The 22,401-nt window shown below is 42.3% G+C and overlaps 2 protein-coding genes across 2 annotated transcripts in view; one reads left to right on the top strand and one right to left on the bottom strand.

The window, feature by feature from the left end:
• Positions 1–50: 50 nt before the first annotated feature.
• LOC134669413 (tRNA (guanine(26)-N(2))-dimethyltransferase) lies at positions 51–10,217 on the bottom strand. The gene is made up of 10 exons (XM_063526981.1): positions 10,086–10,217; positions 9,763–9,987; positions 9,339–9,526; positions 8,730–8,958; positions 8,246–8,394; positions 8,003–8,171; positions 7,599–7,819; positions 1,138–1,275; positions 587–754; positions 51–245 (listed from the first exon to the last, which is right to left on the bottom strand). Exons 1-10 carry the CDS (start codon positions 10,128–10,130, stop codon positions 110–112), a joined length of 1,668 nt encoding a protein of 555 aa, XP_063383051.1. The 5' UTR covers positions 10,131–10,217; the 3' UTR covers positions 51–109.
• Positions 10,218–17,628: 7,411 nt separating this feature from the next.
• Positions 17,629–22,401, top strand: part of LOC134669432 (nuclear cap-binding protein subunit 1) — a 41,334-nt gene continuing 36,561 nt past the window's right edge. Inside the window, exons 1-4 of the mRNA XM_063527009.1 lie at positions 17,629–17,777; positions 17,866–18,647; positions 20,879–21,297; positions 21,755–21,892. Of these exons, the coding sequence (XP_063383079.1) occupies positions 17,732–17,777; positions 17,866–18,647; positions 20,879–21,297; positions 21,755–21,892 (1,385 nt within the window). The 5' untranslated portion in view covers positions 17,629–17,731. The remainder of the gene's footprint in view (positions 17,778–17,865; positions 18,648–20,878; positions 21,298–21,754; positions 21,893–22,401) is intronic.

Here is a 22,401-nt window from a genome sequence, read left to right as displayed (position 1 = left end):
AAACTATTCTGCTGCTGACTGCATGTAGATATCGTATAATAAAATTCCTATAAGATATTTAATTATATCTTTATTTACATGTAAATGATTACTTATATCAAATACAAATTTACGCTTCCACTTCTTCCACATTTGGTTTCTTACGCGTTTCCTCTTCGCCCGGCGAATGTTGTCGTTTTGTGGTTTTATTTTTTGAGTGTTTGTTTTGATTTCGTAATGCCTTGGACATTTTTTCCTCTCCCACGCTGTAAAGAAAGTTCATAATTAACAAATAGTATTGAGTTTCATTGAAAGCCCGTGTTTTATTGGAAAATATAAATTGATTAAGTTAACCCTTAACTGCACATAAAAAGGGAGCGATAATGAGTTCAAAAGTCGTTGACGCGCAATCGTTCTCTCCTAACGATTCAGAGAAAAACTGAAACGTCATATATGTATACCCAAATCCAATGATGTACAAAATCCAATTCTGTAAGATTTTAGTATGTATAAGTTAATTAGGTGTTTTCAGAGAGTTTGCTTTTTAATTATTACGTTTCTGCATCAGGAAAAAAGTGTATCATAGACATAGGTCAAAATTACTCACTTAACAGCAGCCCTGGACCCCGGACCCCAGTAAGGGGTAGGGTTGAACTGGAACCGCAGCTGACCGTCGCGCCGACTGATAGGGTTCGCGTCTGCCCTCTGACTCAGGTCTATTGAGCTGATGATGGGTTGGCTCAGCAGGTGTTTTGTGACTGGGTCGGCTTCAAGCCTGTTGAAATTGAAATTCATCTTAGTTGGACTTCTTTTTATAATTGCATTGGAAAGAAATATCTATTATAGAGTAGAGAAGCGATGGTTGTGGCTAAGCCATATCCGTATGTCCCACACATATTGCACCAGCATCTTGGTCTTCGAAATATTGAATGTGTACATATGATACGGTTACGACGGCCGAGTTGTTAAATACGTACGTAAAGGATATTCTTAGCTGGCTTGATCAGATGCGACTTATCCCATGTTTGTACAATGTCCCTGTGTTCCACACGTATTGCCTCAACTCCGTTAGTCTTTCACATTTTGAGAGAATGCGAGGATTAGATTTGTGCAGGATGGCTGAGCTGTTATATACGTAAAGATTAAGAATCAACATACTTGGCTGGTTTGATCGGATGCGACTTCTCCCATGTCCGTATAATGTCCCAAACATATTGCGCTGGTGCGTTAGTTTTGATCGACATTTTGGACGCGTGCGAGTAGGATACTTTGTAACCGCCATTCAGAATGGCCGACCTGTTTAATAAAATTTATTTAATTAGTACCTATGTATTACATATCTAATACCAAAGTATCATAATCTGTATGTGAAGCGAAAGTGACAGACAGTTAAAAAAGGTGGTGAGTGACACCTGTCTCCTGCCATGTCTAGTCTATGGTTCACAAACATGGGTATACACCAACAAAGTGAAGGAAAAAATAAGAACTACGCAGAGAGCTATGGAGAGAAGTATGATGGGGCTGCGGAAAATATACAAAATACGACACACAAGAATCAGAGAAAAAACCAAGGTAACCGACGCTCTTACCCATGCTCTCAAGCTTAAGTGGAACTGGGCTGGCCATGTAGCTCGCATGACAGACAAAAGGTGGACCATACAAACCACAAAATGGAAGGGACCACACGGAAAACGCCCCCCCGGCAGGCCGAAGAAACGCTGGTCCGAAGACATTACCCAAATAGCCGGAAAACACTGGATGGAGACAGGAGAAGACAGAGAAAGTTGGAAAAAACTGGAGGAGGCCTTCACCCAGAGAGGGATCCATATAAACAAAAAAAAAAAAAAATAAATAAATAAATTAAAAAAAAAAAAATAATAATAAGGGCAGGGCAGCTTGTGGCGAGCTGTTGGGGAGTAACGACCCCACGGACCCGAGTGCTCCCGAGAGTCGGTCAGGGTCTCCGTCTCCGGCGTGTCTTCGTCGGTCGGAGTGGACCCCAAGGAGACCCGCAGGACTCTCAGCTCTGGCTTGCCTTCATTGGCCGTCCAGAGAGGAGTCGCTAGAGCTATATGCTCCAGGGGTGGAAGTGAAAGATGCATAAGACGCGAGTTGGCACAGTGGCTGGTAACAGCCACTGGGTAGAAAGCGGCGCACACCTCTCGACACCCCTGAGCCGCTCACACCGATGTTGCCCCTGGTCGTCTTCGCGACGGCAGTTTCAGGGGCCCATCTAGTCAGCGGCGAGTCACCGCCTGCCTCGATGACGGTGTTAACATTGTTATGGCAGGTGTCCGGACCTCTTTTACAATAGCCCAGTCTCATAGTCCACCCAAACTTCAATCCATAGACCGGTATACTGTTCTCTTTTTCTACAATAGTCCCAATGCCTGCTGAGACCGGTTCACGGGTGTCTATTGTTGCACCTGTGAACGGGTTCCAGCAGGCGTTCTACATTACATAAAAGCTCTCCAAGGGGCCTCTACGTGTTGGATCTGTGTCCCCACGCAAGCCTATCAAAAAACCGGGATTATAGGCCCGTGATATCCAAGGAGATACAAATAATAATAATAAGCCCGCAGGGCAGCTTGTGGCGAGCTGTTGGGGAGTAACGACCCCACGGACCCGAGTGCTCCCGAGAGTCGGTCAGGGTCTCCGTCTCCGGCGTGTCTTCGTCGGTCGGAGTGGACCCCAAGGAGACCCGCAGGACTCTCAGCTCTGGCTTGCCTTCATTGGCCGTCCAGAGAGGAGTCGCTAGAGCTATATGCTCCAGGGGTGGAAGTGAAAGATGCATAAGACGCGAGTTGGCACAGTGGCTGGTAACAGCCACTGGGTAGAAAGCGGCGCACACCTCTCGACACCCCTGAGCCGCTCACACCGATGTTGCCCCTGGTCGTCTTCGCGACGGCAGTTTCAGGGGCCCATCTAGTCAGCGGCGAGTCACCGCCTGCCTCGATGACGGTGTTAACATTGTTATGGCAGGTGTCCGGACCTCTTTTACAATAGCCCAGTCTCATAGTCCACCCAAACTTCAATCCATAGACCGGTATACTGTTCTCTTTTTCTACAATAGTCCCAATGCCTGCTGAGACCGGTTCACGGGTGTCTATTGTTGCACCTGTGAACGGGTTCCAGCAGGCGTTCTACATGACATAAAAGCTCTCCAAGGGGCCTCTACGTGTTGGATCTGTGTCCCCACGCAAGCCTATCAAAAAACCGGGATTATAGGCCCGTGATATCCAAGGAGATACAAATAATAATAATAAGCCCGCAGGGCAGCTTGTGGCGAGCTGTTGGGGAGTAACGACCCCACGGACCCGAGTGCTCCCGAGAGTCGGTCAGGGTCTCCGTCTCCGGCGTGTCTTCGTCGGTCGGAGTGGACCCCAAGGGGACCCGTAGGACTCTCAGCTCTGGCTTGCCTTCGTTGGCCGTCCAGAGAGGAGTCGCTAGAGCTATATGCTCCAGGGGTGGAAGTGTTAAAGGGCATAACGCCGCGAGTAACTTCGGAGAAAGCGCAGCACCACCTCTCGACACCCCTGAGCCGCTCACGCCGGTGTTGCGCCTGGCCGTCTTTACGATGGCGCATCAGGTGCCCATCTAACGAGTGGCGAGTCACCGCCTGCCTCGATAACACTGTATAACACAATGTTATGGCAGGTGTCCGAAACTTAGCAATAGTCCAGACTTATTTTCCACCCAAATTTAAACCATAGACCAGGACTCTTTCCATTTTTCTATAATAGCTCCCGATGCCTGCTGAAACCGGTTTACGGATATCTATTTATGCGTCCGTGAATGGGTTCCAGCAGGCGTTCTACATGACATCAAAGCTCTCCAAACGGCCTCTACGTGTTGGATCTATATCCCCACGCACGCCTTATAAATGACCGGGCTTAAAAACCCGAGAGTTTGTAACGGAGATACAAATAATAATAAATGGATGCAGGGTTGGGTCCCGTGGTACTAAAGAGCTCCTCCTCATAGACATGACCATCTGTCAACGAATCCGGCGGAACAGGGGGGCCCTCTCAGCAGCCTGGATTGACTACAAGAAGGCCTATGATTCGGTGCCTCACTCATGGCTGGAGAGGGTCTTAGAGCTGTATAAAGTTGATACAGCTTTAAGAGCCTTTCTCAGCGCATGTATGAGGCAATGGACCACAGTCTTACGTCAACCAGGAGGCGGGGATGAACGCCCTGACCCGCAGGATTTTATAAGGATTGAGCGAGGAATATTTCAGGGTGATAGTCTGAGTCCTCTGTGGTTCTGCCTGGCTCTGAACCCTCTCAGTACCTTGCTGAAGGATTTAGAACTAGGTTGCCGGCTTCGGAGAGGGGGTGAAGTCTTTTCTCACCTTCTGTACATGGATGATCTCAAATTATTTGCACCAAATAGCCAAGAGCTACTGAAAACCACTGAAGTCTTCAGTAATGCCATCAACATGGAGTTTGGTGTCGATAAATGTGCGGTTATGCATGTACAGCGGGGGAAAGTTGTAAATTCAACAAATTTACAACTTTCTGAGACAATGTCTTTCAGATCCATCTCTGAATCAGAAACCTATAAATACCTTGGTATGTCACAGTCGTTTGGTATTGAGGAAGAAGGTATTAGACGGTCGGTGAAGGAGCGCTTTTTCAGTCGGCTTACAAAAGTACTTAACAGTCTTTTGTCAGGAGGCAACAAAGTGCGCGCCTTCAACGCCTGGGTAATGCCTCTACTCACATACTCCTTTGGCATACTAAGGTGGACTCAGACCGAGCTGGATGCCCTGGATCGGAGGGTCCGACAGCTGCTCACCACACACCGTATGCTGCACCCACGCTCGTCTGTTATGAGATTGTACATCCCACGGAAATGTGGAGGTCGCGGCTTTCTAAACGCCAAAAATCTCCACAACCGTGAGGTGTACAATCTCAGGAATTACTTCCTCAACCACGAGTGTGGGATGCATCGTGATGTGGTGGCAGCTGACAGGGGCCTCACGCCGCTCTCCTTGGCGAACGAGAACTGGCACAAACCTGTAGTACTAAGCACCGAGGACCGCAAGGCGGTATGGAAGGATAAGCAGCTACACGGGCGGTTCTACAACGCCTTCATGGGACCTGATGTAGACCTACCCGCGTCGGTGAACTGGCTACGATTCGGGGACCTCTTCGGAGAAACCGAAGGTTTTGCCTGTGCAATTGCGGACGAAGTTATCATGACGAACAACTACCGGAGATATATCCTGAAGGACGGTACGGTCGACATTTGTCGGGCATGCCGCCGTCCCGGAGAGTCACTCAGGCATATTATCTCCGGTTGTTCTCATCTTGCTAACGGCGAGTACTTGCATAGACATAATCTCGTAGCCAGAATTATTCACCAGCAGCTTGTCCTCCTATACGGCCTTGTGGACCGCGAAGTGCCGTACTACAAGTACTCACCTGCGCCAGTTCTCGAAAATGGTCGTGCCACGCTCTATCATCACTGACAGGACTATTGTAGCCAATAAGCCTGACATCGTGCTGTTAGATCGATCGCAGCGCCGGGCCGTGCTCGTCGACGTCACCATCACCCATGATGAGAATCTCGTGAAGGCCGAGAAGGACAAGTCCAGCAAGTACCTAGACTTAGCTCATGAGATTACCGCCATGTGGGATGTTGACTCGACGATCATTGTTCCGATAGTCGTGTCAGCGAACGGTCTCATAGCGAAGAGTCTCGACCAACACCTAGAGAGACTCTCGCTGGGTGGTTGGATCAAGGGTCAGATGCAGAAGGCGGTAATTTTGGACACGGCGCGTATAGTACGTCGGTTCCTCACTCTGCAGCCCTGACCACCGGCAGCTTGGGCCCTGCCCCGCTGCTGGCGGCACCCTAGGTTAGGTTTTTTATAATGTGTTTATATGTATTTTTTATTGTTTTGTAAGTGTTTTTATATTTTACTTTTATATTCATATTATAAAAAAACCTAACTTAAGACGTGAAATAAATAAAGAGAATAATAATAATAAGCCCCCAGGGCAGCTTGTGGCGAGCTGAATGGGAAGTGACGTCCCTTGGGTCCCATACCCCCGAGAGTCGGTCAGGCCCCTCTCTCCGGCTTGCCTTAATTGGCCGGCTGGAGTGAACACTGAGCAGGGGCCGCAGGCCTCTCACCTCTGGCTTGCCTTAACCGGCCGTCCAGAGTGGGGTGTCAGAGCTATATGCTCGCAGGGCGGAAGTGAAACATGCCTAAGACGCGAGTTGGCACAGTGGCTGCTTACAGCCACTGGGTAGAAAGCGGTGCACACCTCTCCACGCCCTGAGCCGCTCACGTGATGTTGTCCCCTTGTCGCTCTGTGCGAGCGGCCGTTTTCGGGGACCCATATTGTGAGTTGGCGAGTCACCACCTGTCCATTTTTTCGTGTTTTTAAACATAGATTGGGGCAGGTGCCATAGTATTTCCATAGACCCGGTTACCAGTACACTAACATCTCAAGACAATAGCCCAGTTTCTTTTGTTTCTTATCATTGCAATAGTCCTACACTAACCGGGGCTTATCCTTGGGTGCATTACTATAGTGCATACAGGGATAATCGTCGGGTGGTGTCACATCACCTTTTAGAGTAAATTGTCTTTTTACAAGGGGCCTCTGCGTGTTGGCTTTGGCTCCACGCACGCCTTCCAAATGTCCGGGACCCCATGGTCCCGAGATTATGTAAAGGACGAACATAATAATAATAAAAAAAAATCTAGTTCTAAAAATACACAGCCATACTAAAAAGAATATGGAATATATAAGGCTATAATAATAATAATAATAAGCCCGCAGGGCAGCTTGTGGCGAGCTGTTGGGCAGTAACGACCCCACGGACCCGAGTGCTCCCGAGAGTCGGTCAGGGTCTCCGTCTCCGGCGTGTCTTCGTCGGTCGGAGTGGACCCCAAGGGGACCCGCAGGACTCTCAGCTCTGGCTTGCCTTAATTGGCCGTCCAGAGAGGAGTCGTTTAGAGCTATATGCTCCAGGGGTGGAAGTGAAAGATGCATAAGACGCGAGTTGGCACAGTGGCTGGTAACAGCCACTGGGTAGAAAGCGGCGCACACCTCTCGACACCCCTGAGCCGCTCACACCGATGTTGCTCCTGGTCGTCTTCGCGACGGCAGTTTCAGGGGCCCATCTAGTCAGCGGCAAGTCACCACCTGCCGCGATAACATGTTTTAGCATTGTTATGGCAGGTGTCCGGACTTCTCTACAATAGCCCAGTCTCATTGTCCATCCAAACTTCAATCCATAGACCGGTATACTATTCACTTTTTCTACAATAGTCCCAATGCCTGCTGCGATCGGTTCATGGGTGTTTATTGTTGCGCCTGTGAACGGGTTCCAGCAGGCGTTCTACATGACATTAAAGCTCTCCAAGGGGCCTCTACGTGTTGGATCTATATCCCCACGCAAGCCTATCAAAAGACCGGGATTTGTAGGCCCGTGAATTCCAAAATGGAGAAACAAATAATAATAATAATGTGAAGCGAAAGGCAGACAACGAAAAAACACCCTTAAAATATATTTTAAGTGTAATGTAATTGCAGTAAAGTTAAAAGCATCTAGAGGCTATGGTGATCACTCATCACCATCATAAAAAGTAACTAACCTCATAACCAACATAGGCATGGTCTCCAAATGCACGCGCCCAAAAAGTTTATCCATAGTGTAATATAGTGGCGTCTCGTGCAGTTCCTCTCGTACCATAGACAAAACTCCCTCTATTCGCTTAGCTGTGCCAAATAGTTCTGGTTGCTCTTGAACGCGAGTTAGTACGCGGGTCACAAAAGATTCGTCGTGGATCGGGGCTGACCAGATTGGACCACCAAGCTGATAGAAAAAAAATGATATTCTCAAGAGCAATGAAAACGAAAAGAAAATTGTGTAAGATTGACAGTTTATCCCACTGATTAAAGTCAAAGTTAGCAATTACCACTTTTGCCGATTTCCATACACCCACGGATATGATGGAGCTTGAAGCCCAGTGGCTCAAGGTGATGATTTTATACTTACATGATGCCTTTGATTGCAGTGCACACAGAACTCGCCCACCGGTGGGACGGTGGGCAAGTAGGCCTTCGTCTGGGTCGGATTCTTCTCTGTAGGATTGGGCTTGAAGCCACCTAGGGGCTGTAGGGTGATGTTATCGCAGCCTACGCATTGATACACCATTGATAGTTTGCTGGAAGCAAGTAACCAAGTTAATACAATTAAAGCACATCTTAACAATCTTGGCTCTTACACTACAATGCTTACCTCGTAGTTTTCTTACAATGTATTGCACCAGAATAGACTTTGACGAACACGCGAATGTAGAAATCGGCCGATATGCTGATGAGTGGTACAATGTAACGACTGTAGCGATTGGCGTGCTGCTCTATGCATTGCAGAAGAATTCTTAATGCCTGAAAAAGTAAACGTGATTTTTTAGATTAATGAAAATTGAATTTTTAAATCTCTTAAAGTCTGTCAAACAACTGTGTCAGTAGAAGAAGGCACGAAATTCCAATTTTCTATCGAACGATAACCCTTTCGCGCCTACATTTTTTCTACTGACGGGAATGGCTTGACAAACAACATATACAAGAAAAATTTCGCACTATAAATTATTTCACCCAAAAAAAAAAAAAATTATTTGCCATTTTCAAGAATTGAAACCAAAATGTAAGAAGACAAAACTGCATATGTTTATTCACATTCATTTCTGCTTAAAATATAATTATATTTAACAAATACCTACCATTTCATGACAGCATTTAGTCTTCAAACTGACTGCACCATACTTGCAATAACATGTCTCTGGGGAGTTTCCAGCCAACACTGCCATGTCTGTGGCAGTGACTAACAGCAGCCCGCCGTCCTGCACACTTTGGACTGCAGAGTCGAGGAAGATGGATGGACAACCATATGGGTCTAGGTCTATTGCAGAGAATCTCTTTTGTGGGTGCTTGTGTTTGTACATTAGCATGCTGAAAATTTGTTTCTTCAATATTATTCTTTGTTAAGTGTTGTTAAGTACATTATTGTTAGATACATTATTTTCAACCTGAATTAAAGTCATGTGTACAATCTAAGTCAAAATTAATGCAACTTGCATGTAGTAAATAAAGAAAAAAAAATGATTTACATATTTCTGAACTTGGCCATCACCCTTCCATGCATAAAATTTTTTGTACTGTCGAGTTTCGTTTAACATGTCCATGGTCAAATAGATCCCATATTGCAGTTTTATAAAAGCAAAAATGCATGATCTATCAGAACTATCAGAAGTGAAGTGATAAAAAAAACATCTTATTTGGAGCCTGTCAGTTACACAATGAATAAACACATAAATGATAAAATTACTCACCAAGCATCATCATGGCTGGTTTCAATGATGTTGTCTACTTCATTATGCACTATATTGGCCTTGATTGTCTCTACAGCTTGCTCGGACAAGTCATTGGCTACAATTTTGGTCACATTTGGCACTTCCTTGGCATAGCGGATGCTTCTCAGTCCAGTAGCTGATAAGGCTTCCAGTATTGTCACCTCAATCTGAAAGTGTTCACTTTTTTAGCAATGCTACAAATAAGTAAGACGAAGCATTAGAAAACAGGTAGGAAAATAGTTATAATGTTATTTATTAATGGGCATTCCTATGAATAATTTCACTCTTCATTTCTGATTATAAAACTTTATTATTATTATTTTTTTTACTTTTTTTTTAACCTCAATTTTATGAAAGTTATGAATAAAAGGTATAGGCACCAAAAACTATTTAAAAATCATACCTCCGTTTCAGAGTCTTCCTTTTCTTGTCCTGTCTTTTTCTTCTCAGCCTTCTCACGTTTCTCCTTCTTATAATCATCAGAAAAAACGGTGAGAACTGCGACACTCAAGTCTCTGTTAAATTCTTGAACTGGATTATAAAAAACCTTCTCCGTACTCAACTTTATTTCAGCTTGGCCCTCCTTAATTGATTTAGGAGCTGAAGAGCTTTCCATTTTCATAATTATCTACGAACATAACATAAAGGTTATAAAGTAATATATACAGTTAGTGTTTCATTAGGTATGAGTGTCAAGTTTCAACTCAGTATATGAACAAAACTTACTTGGTAAGCTGGTTTAAATATAAAGCGATATCTTCTTGTAAACATTAACTTTTATTAAAAAAAGTTTAAAAGTTCCACATTTTACGACTATCGATACTGCACATTATTTTGACAAATTGACAACACAGTGACGTATGAATATGAAGCTACGTTTAGAAGATTGAATTGAGACCAAGGCCTATTGACTTCCTTGGAATGACGTGACCCTTCATAATTGTACATGTGTGCTCCGTTTCTAGAGCTGTATTGCCAGTAATTACCATAAAAATATTTTACTATAGCAACATTGCTGGCTTTGTCTATACGATTTCTAGGAACAAATCCAATTATTTTATCAAATATATTTTGATTTGTATTTTATGAAGTAGTCAAAGTCATATGTAAATTATTATTTATTTTTTGAAATATATTATCTATTTCAGTTTGTCTTTGTCTATGTTCATAAAATCAATGAAGGGTAGACGTGCCTCTACCCTCCTTGATAAAATTTAAAAAAAATCTTTGTCAATAGGCCTCTTTGATAGGCCTTGATTTGAGTCTGGCCGGTAAGAACATAGACAAGACAAAAGTCTGTAATGTCAATGCTGTCATTGAAGTCATTTAACGCCAAAAATATAAATTTTCATATAAAACGATTTATTCACTTGAAATATATTTATTTACCTATTAATTTAAAAATAAAAACTATTCATATGTACGAGCAACATATCTAAATGCGTCTTCGCACAGACTTAGTTAAATTTAAACCGTTGTCGCTCTTCCTTCCTTGCTGTATTATGTATCCGGCAATGGCGACTTCATCAACAATTCTTATCCGGATTATGAAAAGCCCTAATGTGTGTGTGGAAACCGTTGTAGTAAACCAGAAACAGCGATAATTTCAAGGTAAGAAATATATCAATCTTCAAATAAACATGAGCGTACTAATTACCAAATTCAAATATAATAATTTAATCTTACTATCCCCGTAAGTCCCGCGGACGCTATATCGCGTCCGAAATTATAATCTAAATTCATCATAGATGTAAAACCTCTCATTGTTTACGAGTAAGCTGGTAAATTTAGACCTTAAGGAATTAGCGACGTTAGTAATTAGGAAGTTAGATTATATTGTTTAATTTGTGACTATTTTGTTTTAGAAAGTGAATCATGGCTTGAGCGTGAGATAATAATATAATCCTGGCCCGTCATATGATTTCTTGGAAAAAGCTCAAAGGGCACGTATCTGCTGCATATACAGACTAGTTTTCCGGTGACCAAGAACGCTGCGTGGAGCTGTGGAGCAGAAATGTCCGATAATCGGATAGATGTACATAATAACAACTTGTAACCTTTTGCCATATCAATGTATGTATTCATATGTATTGCTCCTAACATATATACACTAATCCTAATAGGAATGAAAATATTTATATCTTAATAATACGTAACTTTTTGTAACCTTTTATATTTGACGAATTTTTAAATATAGTACCTAATAATTATCTTATAACGTATTTCTTTATTTATTTGTGATATGCTAATTTAAGAGCCCAACAACGTGCACACTAGCACCACTGCTAAAATAAATAATCGTTATTATTTAAGTTAAATTTAAATTTTACAGGTATTTAAAAAAGTGGCCGCTACTGACTGTATTGTGTATTTAAGTACCTTTTGAATACATCAAACTAGTTTTTATGTTGCTGGATTCGTCAATCTATGAGCTCAAAACAAAAACGGCCGCTTTAGTTTTGAACGGGTAGGTTGACGAATCCAGTAACATAAAAATTAGTTTAATGTATTCAGCAGTGGCGCTAGTGTGCACGTTGATGGGCTCTTAAAAACCTGACCCCAACAAAAAATAAAATAATACAAAAAGAAATTCCCTCTCCGGGATTCGAACCCAGGACCATTAGCTTCCTGAACTGGATTACTGCCAATACCCGCTAGGGGCGCTAGGCTAAACGGGTTGTCAATTGGACGTAGTTACGCGAAAACGTTCCAACCCACAAGTCACTCGAAAATGAGTTACCATAACCAGGGTACTATTTTTGACATATTACATCATGTGCACACAAAGATGCTAGTATTTTTAGGTTAGTTTCATCAATAAAGTTTGACCCAAATGTTCCAACCCACCATTATACCAAGGACGTGTACTCAAAATAAAGTAAAAACATTACATGCATACTGAAACATATTGTTAAAAACTCCTTATAGAATAACATATCGTTATAATGTTCCACTTGTCTTGAAACATTATACTAAATTCATAAAACGCACATTTAATTTTTTCTTAAATGATCCATGTATGTTGGAACGTTTTTGCAAAATCTTTATACATTTTTTATTTCTGCAAAAATGTTCCATGTAATTTGAAACCTTTTAGATTAATCCATACTGTTTTTTTAAGCTGCGAAGACTGTTCTAAATAAATTGGAACATTTTATTATAACATATTATTTTCTAATTTTTTGCTATAAACGATCCACATATACTTGATCCATTTTTGCTATTAAATATGTTCGAGAGAAAAAAAATTTTTTTACCAAAATAAATAACTATGGTATATTTAAGTTTATGTATTTAGTCAAAACAATCAATGGACTATTTACAATAAAGGTGGCAACATTATTACTCTTTGCTCTCGTAAAATGACAGCACCAACGAAACGCACATGTGAAACGAAACGCCGCCGCGGACCTACCTGTCATTAAATGTCATGTAGCTGGTTTGTTAGCGCACACCGTTGTATGGGGACCTTGCACTTTGTGACTATGCGCTGAAACTTGGCACAGTTGATTCTTAGCTGGTCTTGAGCAGATACAGACCGGGGAGACATCGAGAGCCACCTCTCAATTAGTGGGGGGGGGGGGAAGTTCAACACTGCCGCGCTTCACTTGGAGCTGCATTTCTCTAAAACTATACCTATTAGGGCATGTAATATATTATTTTCGGATAAATTAAGGACAAGGAATCTACTTTTAGAACAAAAAATGCCCTTTCGAACAAAAAAGTGAGTAAAGTAGAAAAGACTAAATAACGTATTTTACATTTTTTTATAATAACATTTAAAAAAAAAAAAGAGTTGCAGGAATCTGAAAAAAAATGCCGATGTGCCGCCGACATATTTATGAATATGGAATTCTTAGAGATTTTTGATTAAAATAACTCAATTTTAGTTACTTTGTCAAATTCGATCTCGTCGAGATATTAATCTCGATCTCGAAAGTGTGACTCTCGAGATCTCGAAACACCCAACCTCAAAAAAAACAAAAAATTAAAATATTATACCCAATCTCGATTCGGATATTTCGTGCGAGATTTCGAATCGCCAATCTTGTACCTAAAGAATTTTGTAAACCCATGACCATGCAATAAAATAAATTTCATATCAATTTCAATTTTGAAATATTAGAATCAAAAAGTTCAAAATAGATTTTATAGGTACATAACTTCAAAAATGTGTTCCCTCTCAACCCAAAACCCCTTGTCTCTCAGGATGATCTAGATATTTTCACACAAGACGGTTTATCGATAACTTCTTACATCACTAGATTCTTCTTCCTCGCGTTATCCCGGCATTTCGCCACGGCTCATGAGAACCTGGGGTCCACTTGACAACTAATCCCATGATTTGACGTAGGAACTAGTTTTTAAGTAAGCGACTGCCATCTGACCTTCTAACCCAGAGGATAAACTAGGCCTTATTGGGATTAGTCCGGTTTCCTCACGATGTTTTCCTTCACCGAAAAGAGACTGGTAAATATCAAATGATATTTCGTACATAAGTTCCGATAAACTCATTGGTACGAGCCGGGGTTTGAACCCGCGACCTCCAGATTGCAAGTCGCACGCTCTCACCGCTAGGCCACCAGCGCTTCTTACATCACTAGATTCTTCTTCTTCCTGGCGTTATCCCGGCATTATTATCGACATTAAATGTCGACGATTGCCCATCACTTTTCTGCCTGTGTACTTATTTAGAAACTTGACTCCGCCCTTAAAATTAGTGCGATAAGTACAACTGCAGCACAGGCGAAACATACTTATTTACTTACTTACTTACTGCCGTGGCGCAGTGACCCGAAGTGGATCTTGGCCTCTGACACTAAGGAACGCCATGCTTTTCTGTCATGCGCCGTTTCTGTCCAATCGACGGCACCGAGCTCGTTCAGATCTTTCACGACCTCATCGCTCCAGCGATACCTAGGACGCCCAACCGGTCGTCGACCCTCCGGACGGCCCGAGTACGCTCTCCAAACCGCTCGATCTTCACCCATACGGACCACGTGCCCGAGCCATCGGAGTCTTGAGGCTTTCGTTTCTCCGACTATATTGGGCTCGGCCACTAGATCTTCGATTTCCTGGTTCCTGCGTAGGTATCCTCCATGAGCCATCTTCTCCGCGAGTGGGTCCAAGTATCTTCTGGTAGATCCTCCGTTCAGCCACCAGCAGTGCGTATTCCTCTCTTTGTGTTAGGGTCCAGGCTTCGCATCCGTACATCAAGATCGGTCTGATTATAGTCTTGTATATACGGAGTTTCGTCTTTCTGGTCATTAGCCTGGACACCAACACTTTAAGAAGAGCAGCTGTGCACCGGAACGCGTTCTGAATTCGGGTTTGGATCTCCTCTTCCCTCCGATTGCTGTCTGTGACGATACACCCAAGATATTTAAATTTCTCTACACCTTTGTAAGAGGTTTGTCCTATAGTGAGATCTTTCCTACAAATAGAGTTATTTCTGTATCGCTTCATATGAAGGTACTCAGTTTTCTCCCGACTAATTCGTAGGTCAACCTTCACTTCCTCTTCCTCAACGAGCAAAATGACGGTGAAAACGGGAGTCGGCCTAACAGACCGGTTTGATGTCGGTACGGGTCTCAAGCAAGGGGATGCTCTCTCTCCCATACTTTTCAACTTGGTGCTCGAATATGTCACCAAGAAAGTTATAGCCTCTGGTGGCGGAGTAGAGTTGAACGGTAGCCACCGAATTATTGGGTATGCAGACGACCTAGCCCTTCTGGGGGAAAACGAGGCGGATGTCCGTAGGGCTGCTCAGAGCCTAGAGGACAGGCGAAACATCCTGCGTAAAAATCTCAAAAATCGAGGTTTCGTACTCGACTGTTTCCTCCTCCAAAACTTAACCAATCAAACTTAAATAACCAAAAAGAAGAAAACAATGTTATATGCTTTAGGTCAATTTAAATTCATTACATACACTTAAATTCGTTTTGGAACGTTTATGCATAATTGCTATTTAACAAGTTTCATACAAAATTAAATTTAGCGAAAACGTTTCAAACTCGTTTTACCTATTTATATGCCCCTTGTATTATGTATTTACAAAAAATATGCATATCATTCAATAACCAGTTTGGCATTCCACAGTAAAACCAATAGTATTTGCCTGAAATAATTACAGGGAAAAAGTGTACCGCTAAAACACAAAATTGCGTTTATCTCAAAATGGGGTCGCTGTGGGTTGGAACGTTTTCGCGTAACTACGTCCAATTCTAATTACAATGGTATCCTACCGAGCGCTAGTAGTATAAACGAACTTTTGAAGGGGACATTTTTTTGTATGGAGTTATCGTTCTTCTCCTAGTGAGTATTATATTCTTTGATTGAGACTAATTACCGAAAGCGGTTATTATTTAATATCGAGCACATAAGAAACAGAATTTATTTCTCAAAAGATGTTGCTTAATTTGGCTTTTAAACATTATTTTTATTTATTTAGTTTCAGCTCATTATTTAGAGTCTGTGCGGAAAGAGAAGAGTCGTGGGATTTGAGGGCGCGCCAGTGCTATTTTATGGTTTTTGCTATGCTGACAACACTGGTCACGTGATTATAGTACGACACTAAAGGTCATGATACTTGAATCCCTTTTGTTCCGGTTTTTTACCACGGCTTACTAAACGGAGCCTGGTGGTGGTGTCGGCTCATCAACTCAATCCCCTGATTTAGCGCAGGCACTAGTTTTCTTTTTAAAACACACTTGTTTTTATGTCTCAGATACTAAAAAGTGACAGTGCGATTGACAAAACTGCTAAAAGTGCTAAAACTAGTTAAGAATCTGCCCAATACAACTGTAATTTTAGTACCAAACAAGATAGAGTCTCATTTATGTACTGCCTAATCTGTGCAGTCCAACAGTTATTAAAACCGGGTAAATCGGGTAGAAATTGGGCAATAGAACTGTAATTTTATCTGGGATATATTTCACCCATTGTAAACTTGACTTGTAATGTATGTGTACATTATTAATAATAAATATGGATATGAATAAAAATAGTGCATAAGGAATCATCCATTAATTACGTCTCACGAATTTCTAGGTTTTTTGACCCCTCCCCCCCTCCTTGTCACACTTGGTCACATTTTGCAAATCCCTCCCCACCTTGTGTGACGTCACATTTAGGCAATTTTGTTTTCAACGAAATCGGCAATACTAACTCGGCTGTATTTTTTTTATAAAAAAATATTTTTTGTAAAAGAAATATTAGTAATTTTATAACGCAAAACCAATTAGGAACGAAAATTACATTCCTACCTACATCATTATTTAAATGTACAGCGATTAAAAAAATATAAATTAATTTTCGGTTACTGATGAATATTGATGAAGTTAAAGTGACGTCACAATGTTTGTGACTCCCCCCTCCCCTATGTCACAACACTGCTAAATATGAAATATAATTTCGTAACTAACAGAACCTACAAATAAAGAAATATTTTATTAGAAAAAGTTTTATTCTTTGTAATCGAAGTCTGAATTAAAATATTCAATGTCACTTATGTTTGAGCTAGCTTCAGAACAACCAGGGACACTCATAGAACTATCTTCATCTGAACTGGATGTGCTTGAATCCGGCACGTAGATTACGAATTCTTGCATATCACCTACTTAGCGGTCTTTTATTCGAGATGCCGTAGGTACTTTTACACAATCCTGAAAAAAAAAATTACATATAAATATGCATAAAATGGCAAGTATCAAGACTATTTGTCAGTTATTTTAAAGACCATGAATGACCTGCATATTTATGAAAATTAATATATTTTGAATGAATATACTTACCGATTATGTACCGGAGACCAGTTACTTAGGGGCCTTATTAAATAGGTAATTATTTAATATTAAATACAACATCAATACCCGCGAATAGCGGAAACACGTTCCGCGACTTTTTGTAAGTCGATAGTCGGCTTTTAGCCGTTTTCTTCCCGCTGACAAAACCGAACAATGTTAAATATAATTTTCCTTGTGGTTTTATGTACGGTTTTATCGTGTTTTGAAAATATATTATACATAAAACTTGCGGTTTTTGTTAATAAATATACAATGACAGAAGTTTGTTTACTTTTTACATGACAAGGTGTCAAAGGTTTGATTGCCATATAAAATTTAAAATGTTAGTTCCCGTTTCTGCCACGACTCTTCTCTTTCCGCACAGACTCTACCAATTATTACACTATACATCCAGAAATTTATATTCAGAACGCATATTGTGGTGTTGCAACCTGAAAAATTATATTATGTGACGTTTGTTTGACGCTCGTTTCGTTTGACGTTGCGTTGCATTTTGCTTTGGATATTTCGTCGGCATTTTCTTATGAAATATTGTTTTTGTGTTTAATTAAATAAACAAAAGCAAGTATGAATCGTAGGAGGGGTCATGGAGATGAAGATGGAGACGGTTACGGTATGTCTTGTTTTGTCTAATTGGGTTTTTTAGGTTATAATTGTTTACTCCCATAGCAAATTACTATTGTAATTATTATTCGTTCCAGATCGCCTTCACCGTAAAAGACGTCGTGTATCAGAGAACCAGGAGATAGAGGATAGATTAGAGTCCCTTATTTTAAGGGTTGGAGAGAAAAGCAGTTCTAGTTTAGAGAGTAATCTAGAAGGTTTAGCAAGCGTTCTAGAAGCGGATTTGAACACTTTCCGCGTGAAAATCCTACGTATCCTCACCGAATGCGCTATCCGTATGCCAGAGAAATGTACAATTTATGCTACACTCGTTGGTCTTCTCAATGCAAAGAACTATAACTTTGGTGGTGAGTTTGTAGACTACATAGTTAAGACGTTCAAAGAAAACCTGAAAGCGGGTAAATGGAACGCCGCTAGATATTGTTTGAGGTTCATATCTGACTTGGTCAACTGTCACGTGTTGGCTGCATCATCCCTATTAACCTTATTGGAGACGTTAGTAGACTGTGCTAATGAGGATGGAGTACCGCAAGTCAGGAGAGACTGGTTTGTGTTTGCGGTACTCTCCGCTTTGCCTTGGGTGGGTCGGGAGCTTTACGAGAAGAAAGAATCTCAGCTTGATCATCTACTCGTCACCATTGAAGTGTTCTTGAACAAGAGGAGCAAGAAACACTGGCCAGCCCTTAAAGTATGGTCTGCAGACTCACCACATCTTCAAGAGGAGTATCTGGATTGCCTCTGGGCGCAGATTAAGAAGTTGAGGCAGGATAATTGGTCAGAGAAGCATATTCCTCGCCCATATCTGGCTTTTGATTCTATTTTGTGTGAAGCCTTGCAACATACACTGCCAACAATACAGGTAAATTATTTTTGAGTATAAGTACATTTAAGATTTGCTTATTAAGATGGAAGAAATAGATTATGCAAACCATATTTTTAAATCAGTGCCACAAAACATTGTTTCATCCTTATTCTATAAAGAAATATAATTTTCGTTTCGACTAAACTTATTGTTAGTGCATGCTGTGCCCATTAATGTCATTTGACCTATGGAAGAGAAATGCTGACAAATAGACTGTTTTTGTGCAATTTTTTATGTCCAAACCAAAGGTTTGGGTTTGGTCAAAAAAATGTTGGACCTTTATTAGCCGTGCCGAAACTGTATTATTGGTCGCTTCCAACTAAAGTTTCACTTTGGCAGGTTTCTGCATGGAAATTGGAGAAATGACCCTTCGGTTTTGATATAAAATTCGGTTTAGGTTGGACACCTGTTGCTCACATATTTTTAGTGACATGTCTTGGTTAGGGAATGCAATACCGGGATACCAGGATCCCGAAATACCGGGATCCCGCATGCAATTTGCGGGATTAATCCCGCTCGTAAATTAAGCGGGATCCCGCGGGATTTGCGGGATCGAAGAGCGACGTGGTTCTTACGTGTTACTACAAGGAACACAGGATCGGGCACGTGCCTACTGGCGAAAATTCTTCACGGAGCCTAAATGCATCTATGGTGGAAAGGGGTAATGACATGGAAGAGCATTTTGCCCGAATTTGTCTATTTATTTCATCACACTTGCTCGTAAAAGTAAAAGGTGTTATTTTACGTAGGCGATGCGGTACGTTAAATCTTAAATTTGTACCCAGGGAATTTTGTTATGTAGGTACGTCCGAAATTAGGCATTTTTTTTATTGTTTTCCCTCTTTTTTCCTCACAGCTGTGATGAAAAACATTGTATGTGCCACGAGTGGTACAGGACTTACGAAATCGCGTTAATTAAGCCTTTACACACGTTCTTAAATTCTTGATTACTGTCATTATACCGTATTCTTTTAATACAAAATGTACTATTTCTAATTTTAGTTTACTTTTTGTTTTCAACCTTCAAATTTAGTACTAATTCGTAAAATTGTATACTAATTTGCGGGATCCCGCAAATACCGGGATCCCGCGGGACTTAAAATGGCAATCCCGCGGAATACCGGGATTGAGTTCCTCATGCGGGATTGCATTCCCTAGTCTTGGTGAATGTAAGGGCCCCCCCACATCTGGCGTCTTTCGAGCGTCGGCGTCTACAATTCTTTGGCCGACGTCGACGCAACGTCGACGCAGCGTCGACGCAACTGCGCAGCGACGACGCAACTGCGCAGCGACGTCATTTTCCATAGTGCTGGACCGACGCCGACGCTCGAAAGACGCCAGATGTGGGGGGGCCCTAAGTCCTAATTTTTAAGCACAGTCGCGTTTACTTTCTAATTTGTCAGTTAACTGTATGAATATCAATCAGTACTATCTTACTTAGGATTCAAAACCTGCTATGTTTGTCATTTAAGACTGCTAAGCTAAGCTTTTAAAGTTCTTTCCACCACACCATCCCGAACCAAATATTAAATGTAAAATATCAAACTAAATCAAACCAAATCAAATCCAAATGAATGTTATTCAATATTTATCATCCAAAATCATCATTTAAAAGACAATTCTACTAGCAAACATAAGAAAACAACTCAAAATTTGCATTTGATTACTTTGCCTCAGCTTTGCTATCAGTTTTTGAAGTGTAAAGTAAGCCTTTCCGAGCTGGTGTGGTAAAAGTTCTTTTACCTGAGAATTTTTGATTTTACTCCTGAGTTTTTAATGGTTTAATGGCATATTGCCCCTCCTTCCTCGCGTTATCCCGGCATTTCGCCACGGCGCATGAGAGCCTGGGGTCCGCTTGACAACTAATCCCATGATTTGACGTAGGCACTAGTTTTTACGAAAGCGACTGCCATCTCACCTTCCAACCCAGAGGGTAAACTAGGCCTTATTGGGACTAATAATTGGGTTTAATGGCATATTGCCATTATTGCCTAATACGTAGTGGGGCATTTAGGCCCCCCCCCCACATCTAGCGTCTTTCGAGCGTCGGCGTCTACAACTGTATGGCCGCGCTCGACGCAACGTCGACGCAACTGCGCAGCGACGTCATTTTCCATAGTGCTGACCAGACGCCGAAAGACGCCGACGCTCGAAAGACGCTAGATGTGGGGGGACCCTTAGTGCTAGTCTTTCAGACATAAACACTCATTAGCTTTTCTACATTTCAGCCACCGCCCCACAACGATGGTGACTCCTACCCCATGCCCCGCGTAGTGTTCCGCATGTTCGACTACACCGACTGCCCGGACGGCCCCGTCCTCCCCGGAGCGCACTCCATCGAGCGCTTCCTAATCGAGGAACACCTCCACAACATCATCGAAGCGTACCACTTGGAACGCAAAGAATGCGCCGCTCAACTACTCTGCTTCCCGTACAAGGGAAAGATACCCTTAGAGTACTGTATCGTAGAGGTGATTTTCGCTGAGCTGTTCAACCTGCCTAGGCCGAGGTATTTGGAGATCTGCTACGGGACGATATTGATTGAGCTGTGTAAGCTGCAGCCGTCGACGATGCCGCAAGTGCTGGCGCAGGCTACTGAGATATTGTTCCTGAGGATTGATACTATGAATGTGGCTTGTTTTGACAGGTATGTATTTTTTTCTGGACATATTGCTTTAACGGACTTCCGGTTAGCGCCATATTAGTGTTGACGTTTCTCCATTACTTTTTAGGGTTCCATACCCAAAGAGGGATAAAAACGGGATCCTATTACTAAGACTCCACCCTCTGTCCGTCTGTCTGTCTGGAATCTTTTCGAGCGATGGCGCCATAACCTTTGGCCTTCTGTCGAGTAGATGGCGTTAATTGCAATATTTAACAAATTAACAGTCATATCTGTGAAAGAATAAGGATTCAAGTCAAATGGCGTTCTAAAAGTTTTAATCTTCTGTCGAAAGATGGCAGTAAATGTACTGTGGCTACATAATTTACCATGACAGTAACTCTCTATACACTCTATTCTCTTTGTTTTTAGTAAATTGCGTAATCTTACACTCATTGAAATATTGATGTATTTATTGCTCAAATTTTATATTGCCTATTAGATTCGTCAACTGGTTCGCGTACCACCTGAGCAACTTCCAGTACCGCTGGTCCTGGGACGACTGGGAGGCGTGCACCCAGCTCGAGCCCGACCACCCCAAGCCGCGCTTCGTGAGAGAAGTACTCGCCAAGTGCTTGAGGTAAGGTGCCAGACATAAACTGGTTCGTCAACTGGTTCGCATATCACCTGAGCAACTTCCAATACCGCTGGTCCTGGGACGACTGGGAGGCGTGCACCCAGCTCGAGCCCGACCACCCCAAGCCGCGCTTCGTGAGAGAAGTACTCGCCAAGTGCTTGAGGTAAGGTGCCAGACATAAACTGGTTCGTCAACTGGTTCGCATATCACCTGAGCAATTTCCAATACCGCTGGTGGTGGGACGACTGGGAGGCGTGCACCCAGCTCGAGCCCGACCACCCCAAGCCGCGCTTCGTGAGAGAAGTACTCGCCAAGTGCTTGAGGTAAGGTGCCAGACATAAACTGGTTCGTCAACTGGTTCGCATATCACCTGAGCAATTTCCAATACCGCTGGTGGTGGGACGACTGGGAGGCGTGCACCCAGCTCGAGCCCGACCACCCCAAGCCGCGCTTCGTGAGAGAAGTACTCGCCAAGTGCTTGAGGTAAAGTGCCTCTTCAAAACAAAGAAACT

Source organism: Cydia fagiglandana, chromosome 12 (assembly GCF_963556715.1).
Source record: "Cydia fagiglandana chromosome 12, ilCydFagi1.1, whole genome shotgun sequence".
NCBI classification, from domain to species: Eukaryota; Metazoa; Arthropoda; class Insecta; order Lepidoptera; family Tortricidae; genus Cydia; species Cydia fagiglandana.
Note: the sequence above shows the minus strand (reverse complement) of the source record. Positions and strands in the feature narration are given on the sequence as shown.

Coding starts and splice junctions, on each gene's coding strand:
- LOC134669413 (XM_063526981.1), bottom strand. CDS start 10,130: ATGTTTACAAGAAGATATCGCTTTATATTTAAACCAGCTTACCAA. Junction 8,395..8,729: donor CTAAATGCTGTCATGAAATG/GTAGGTATTTGT, acceptor TTACTTTTTCAG/GCATTAAGAATTCTTCTGCA. Junction 1,276..7,598: donor ATGCCTATGTTGGTTATGAG/GTTAGTTACTTT, acceptor TTTATTAAACAG/GTCGGCCATTCTGAATGGCG.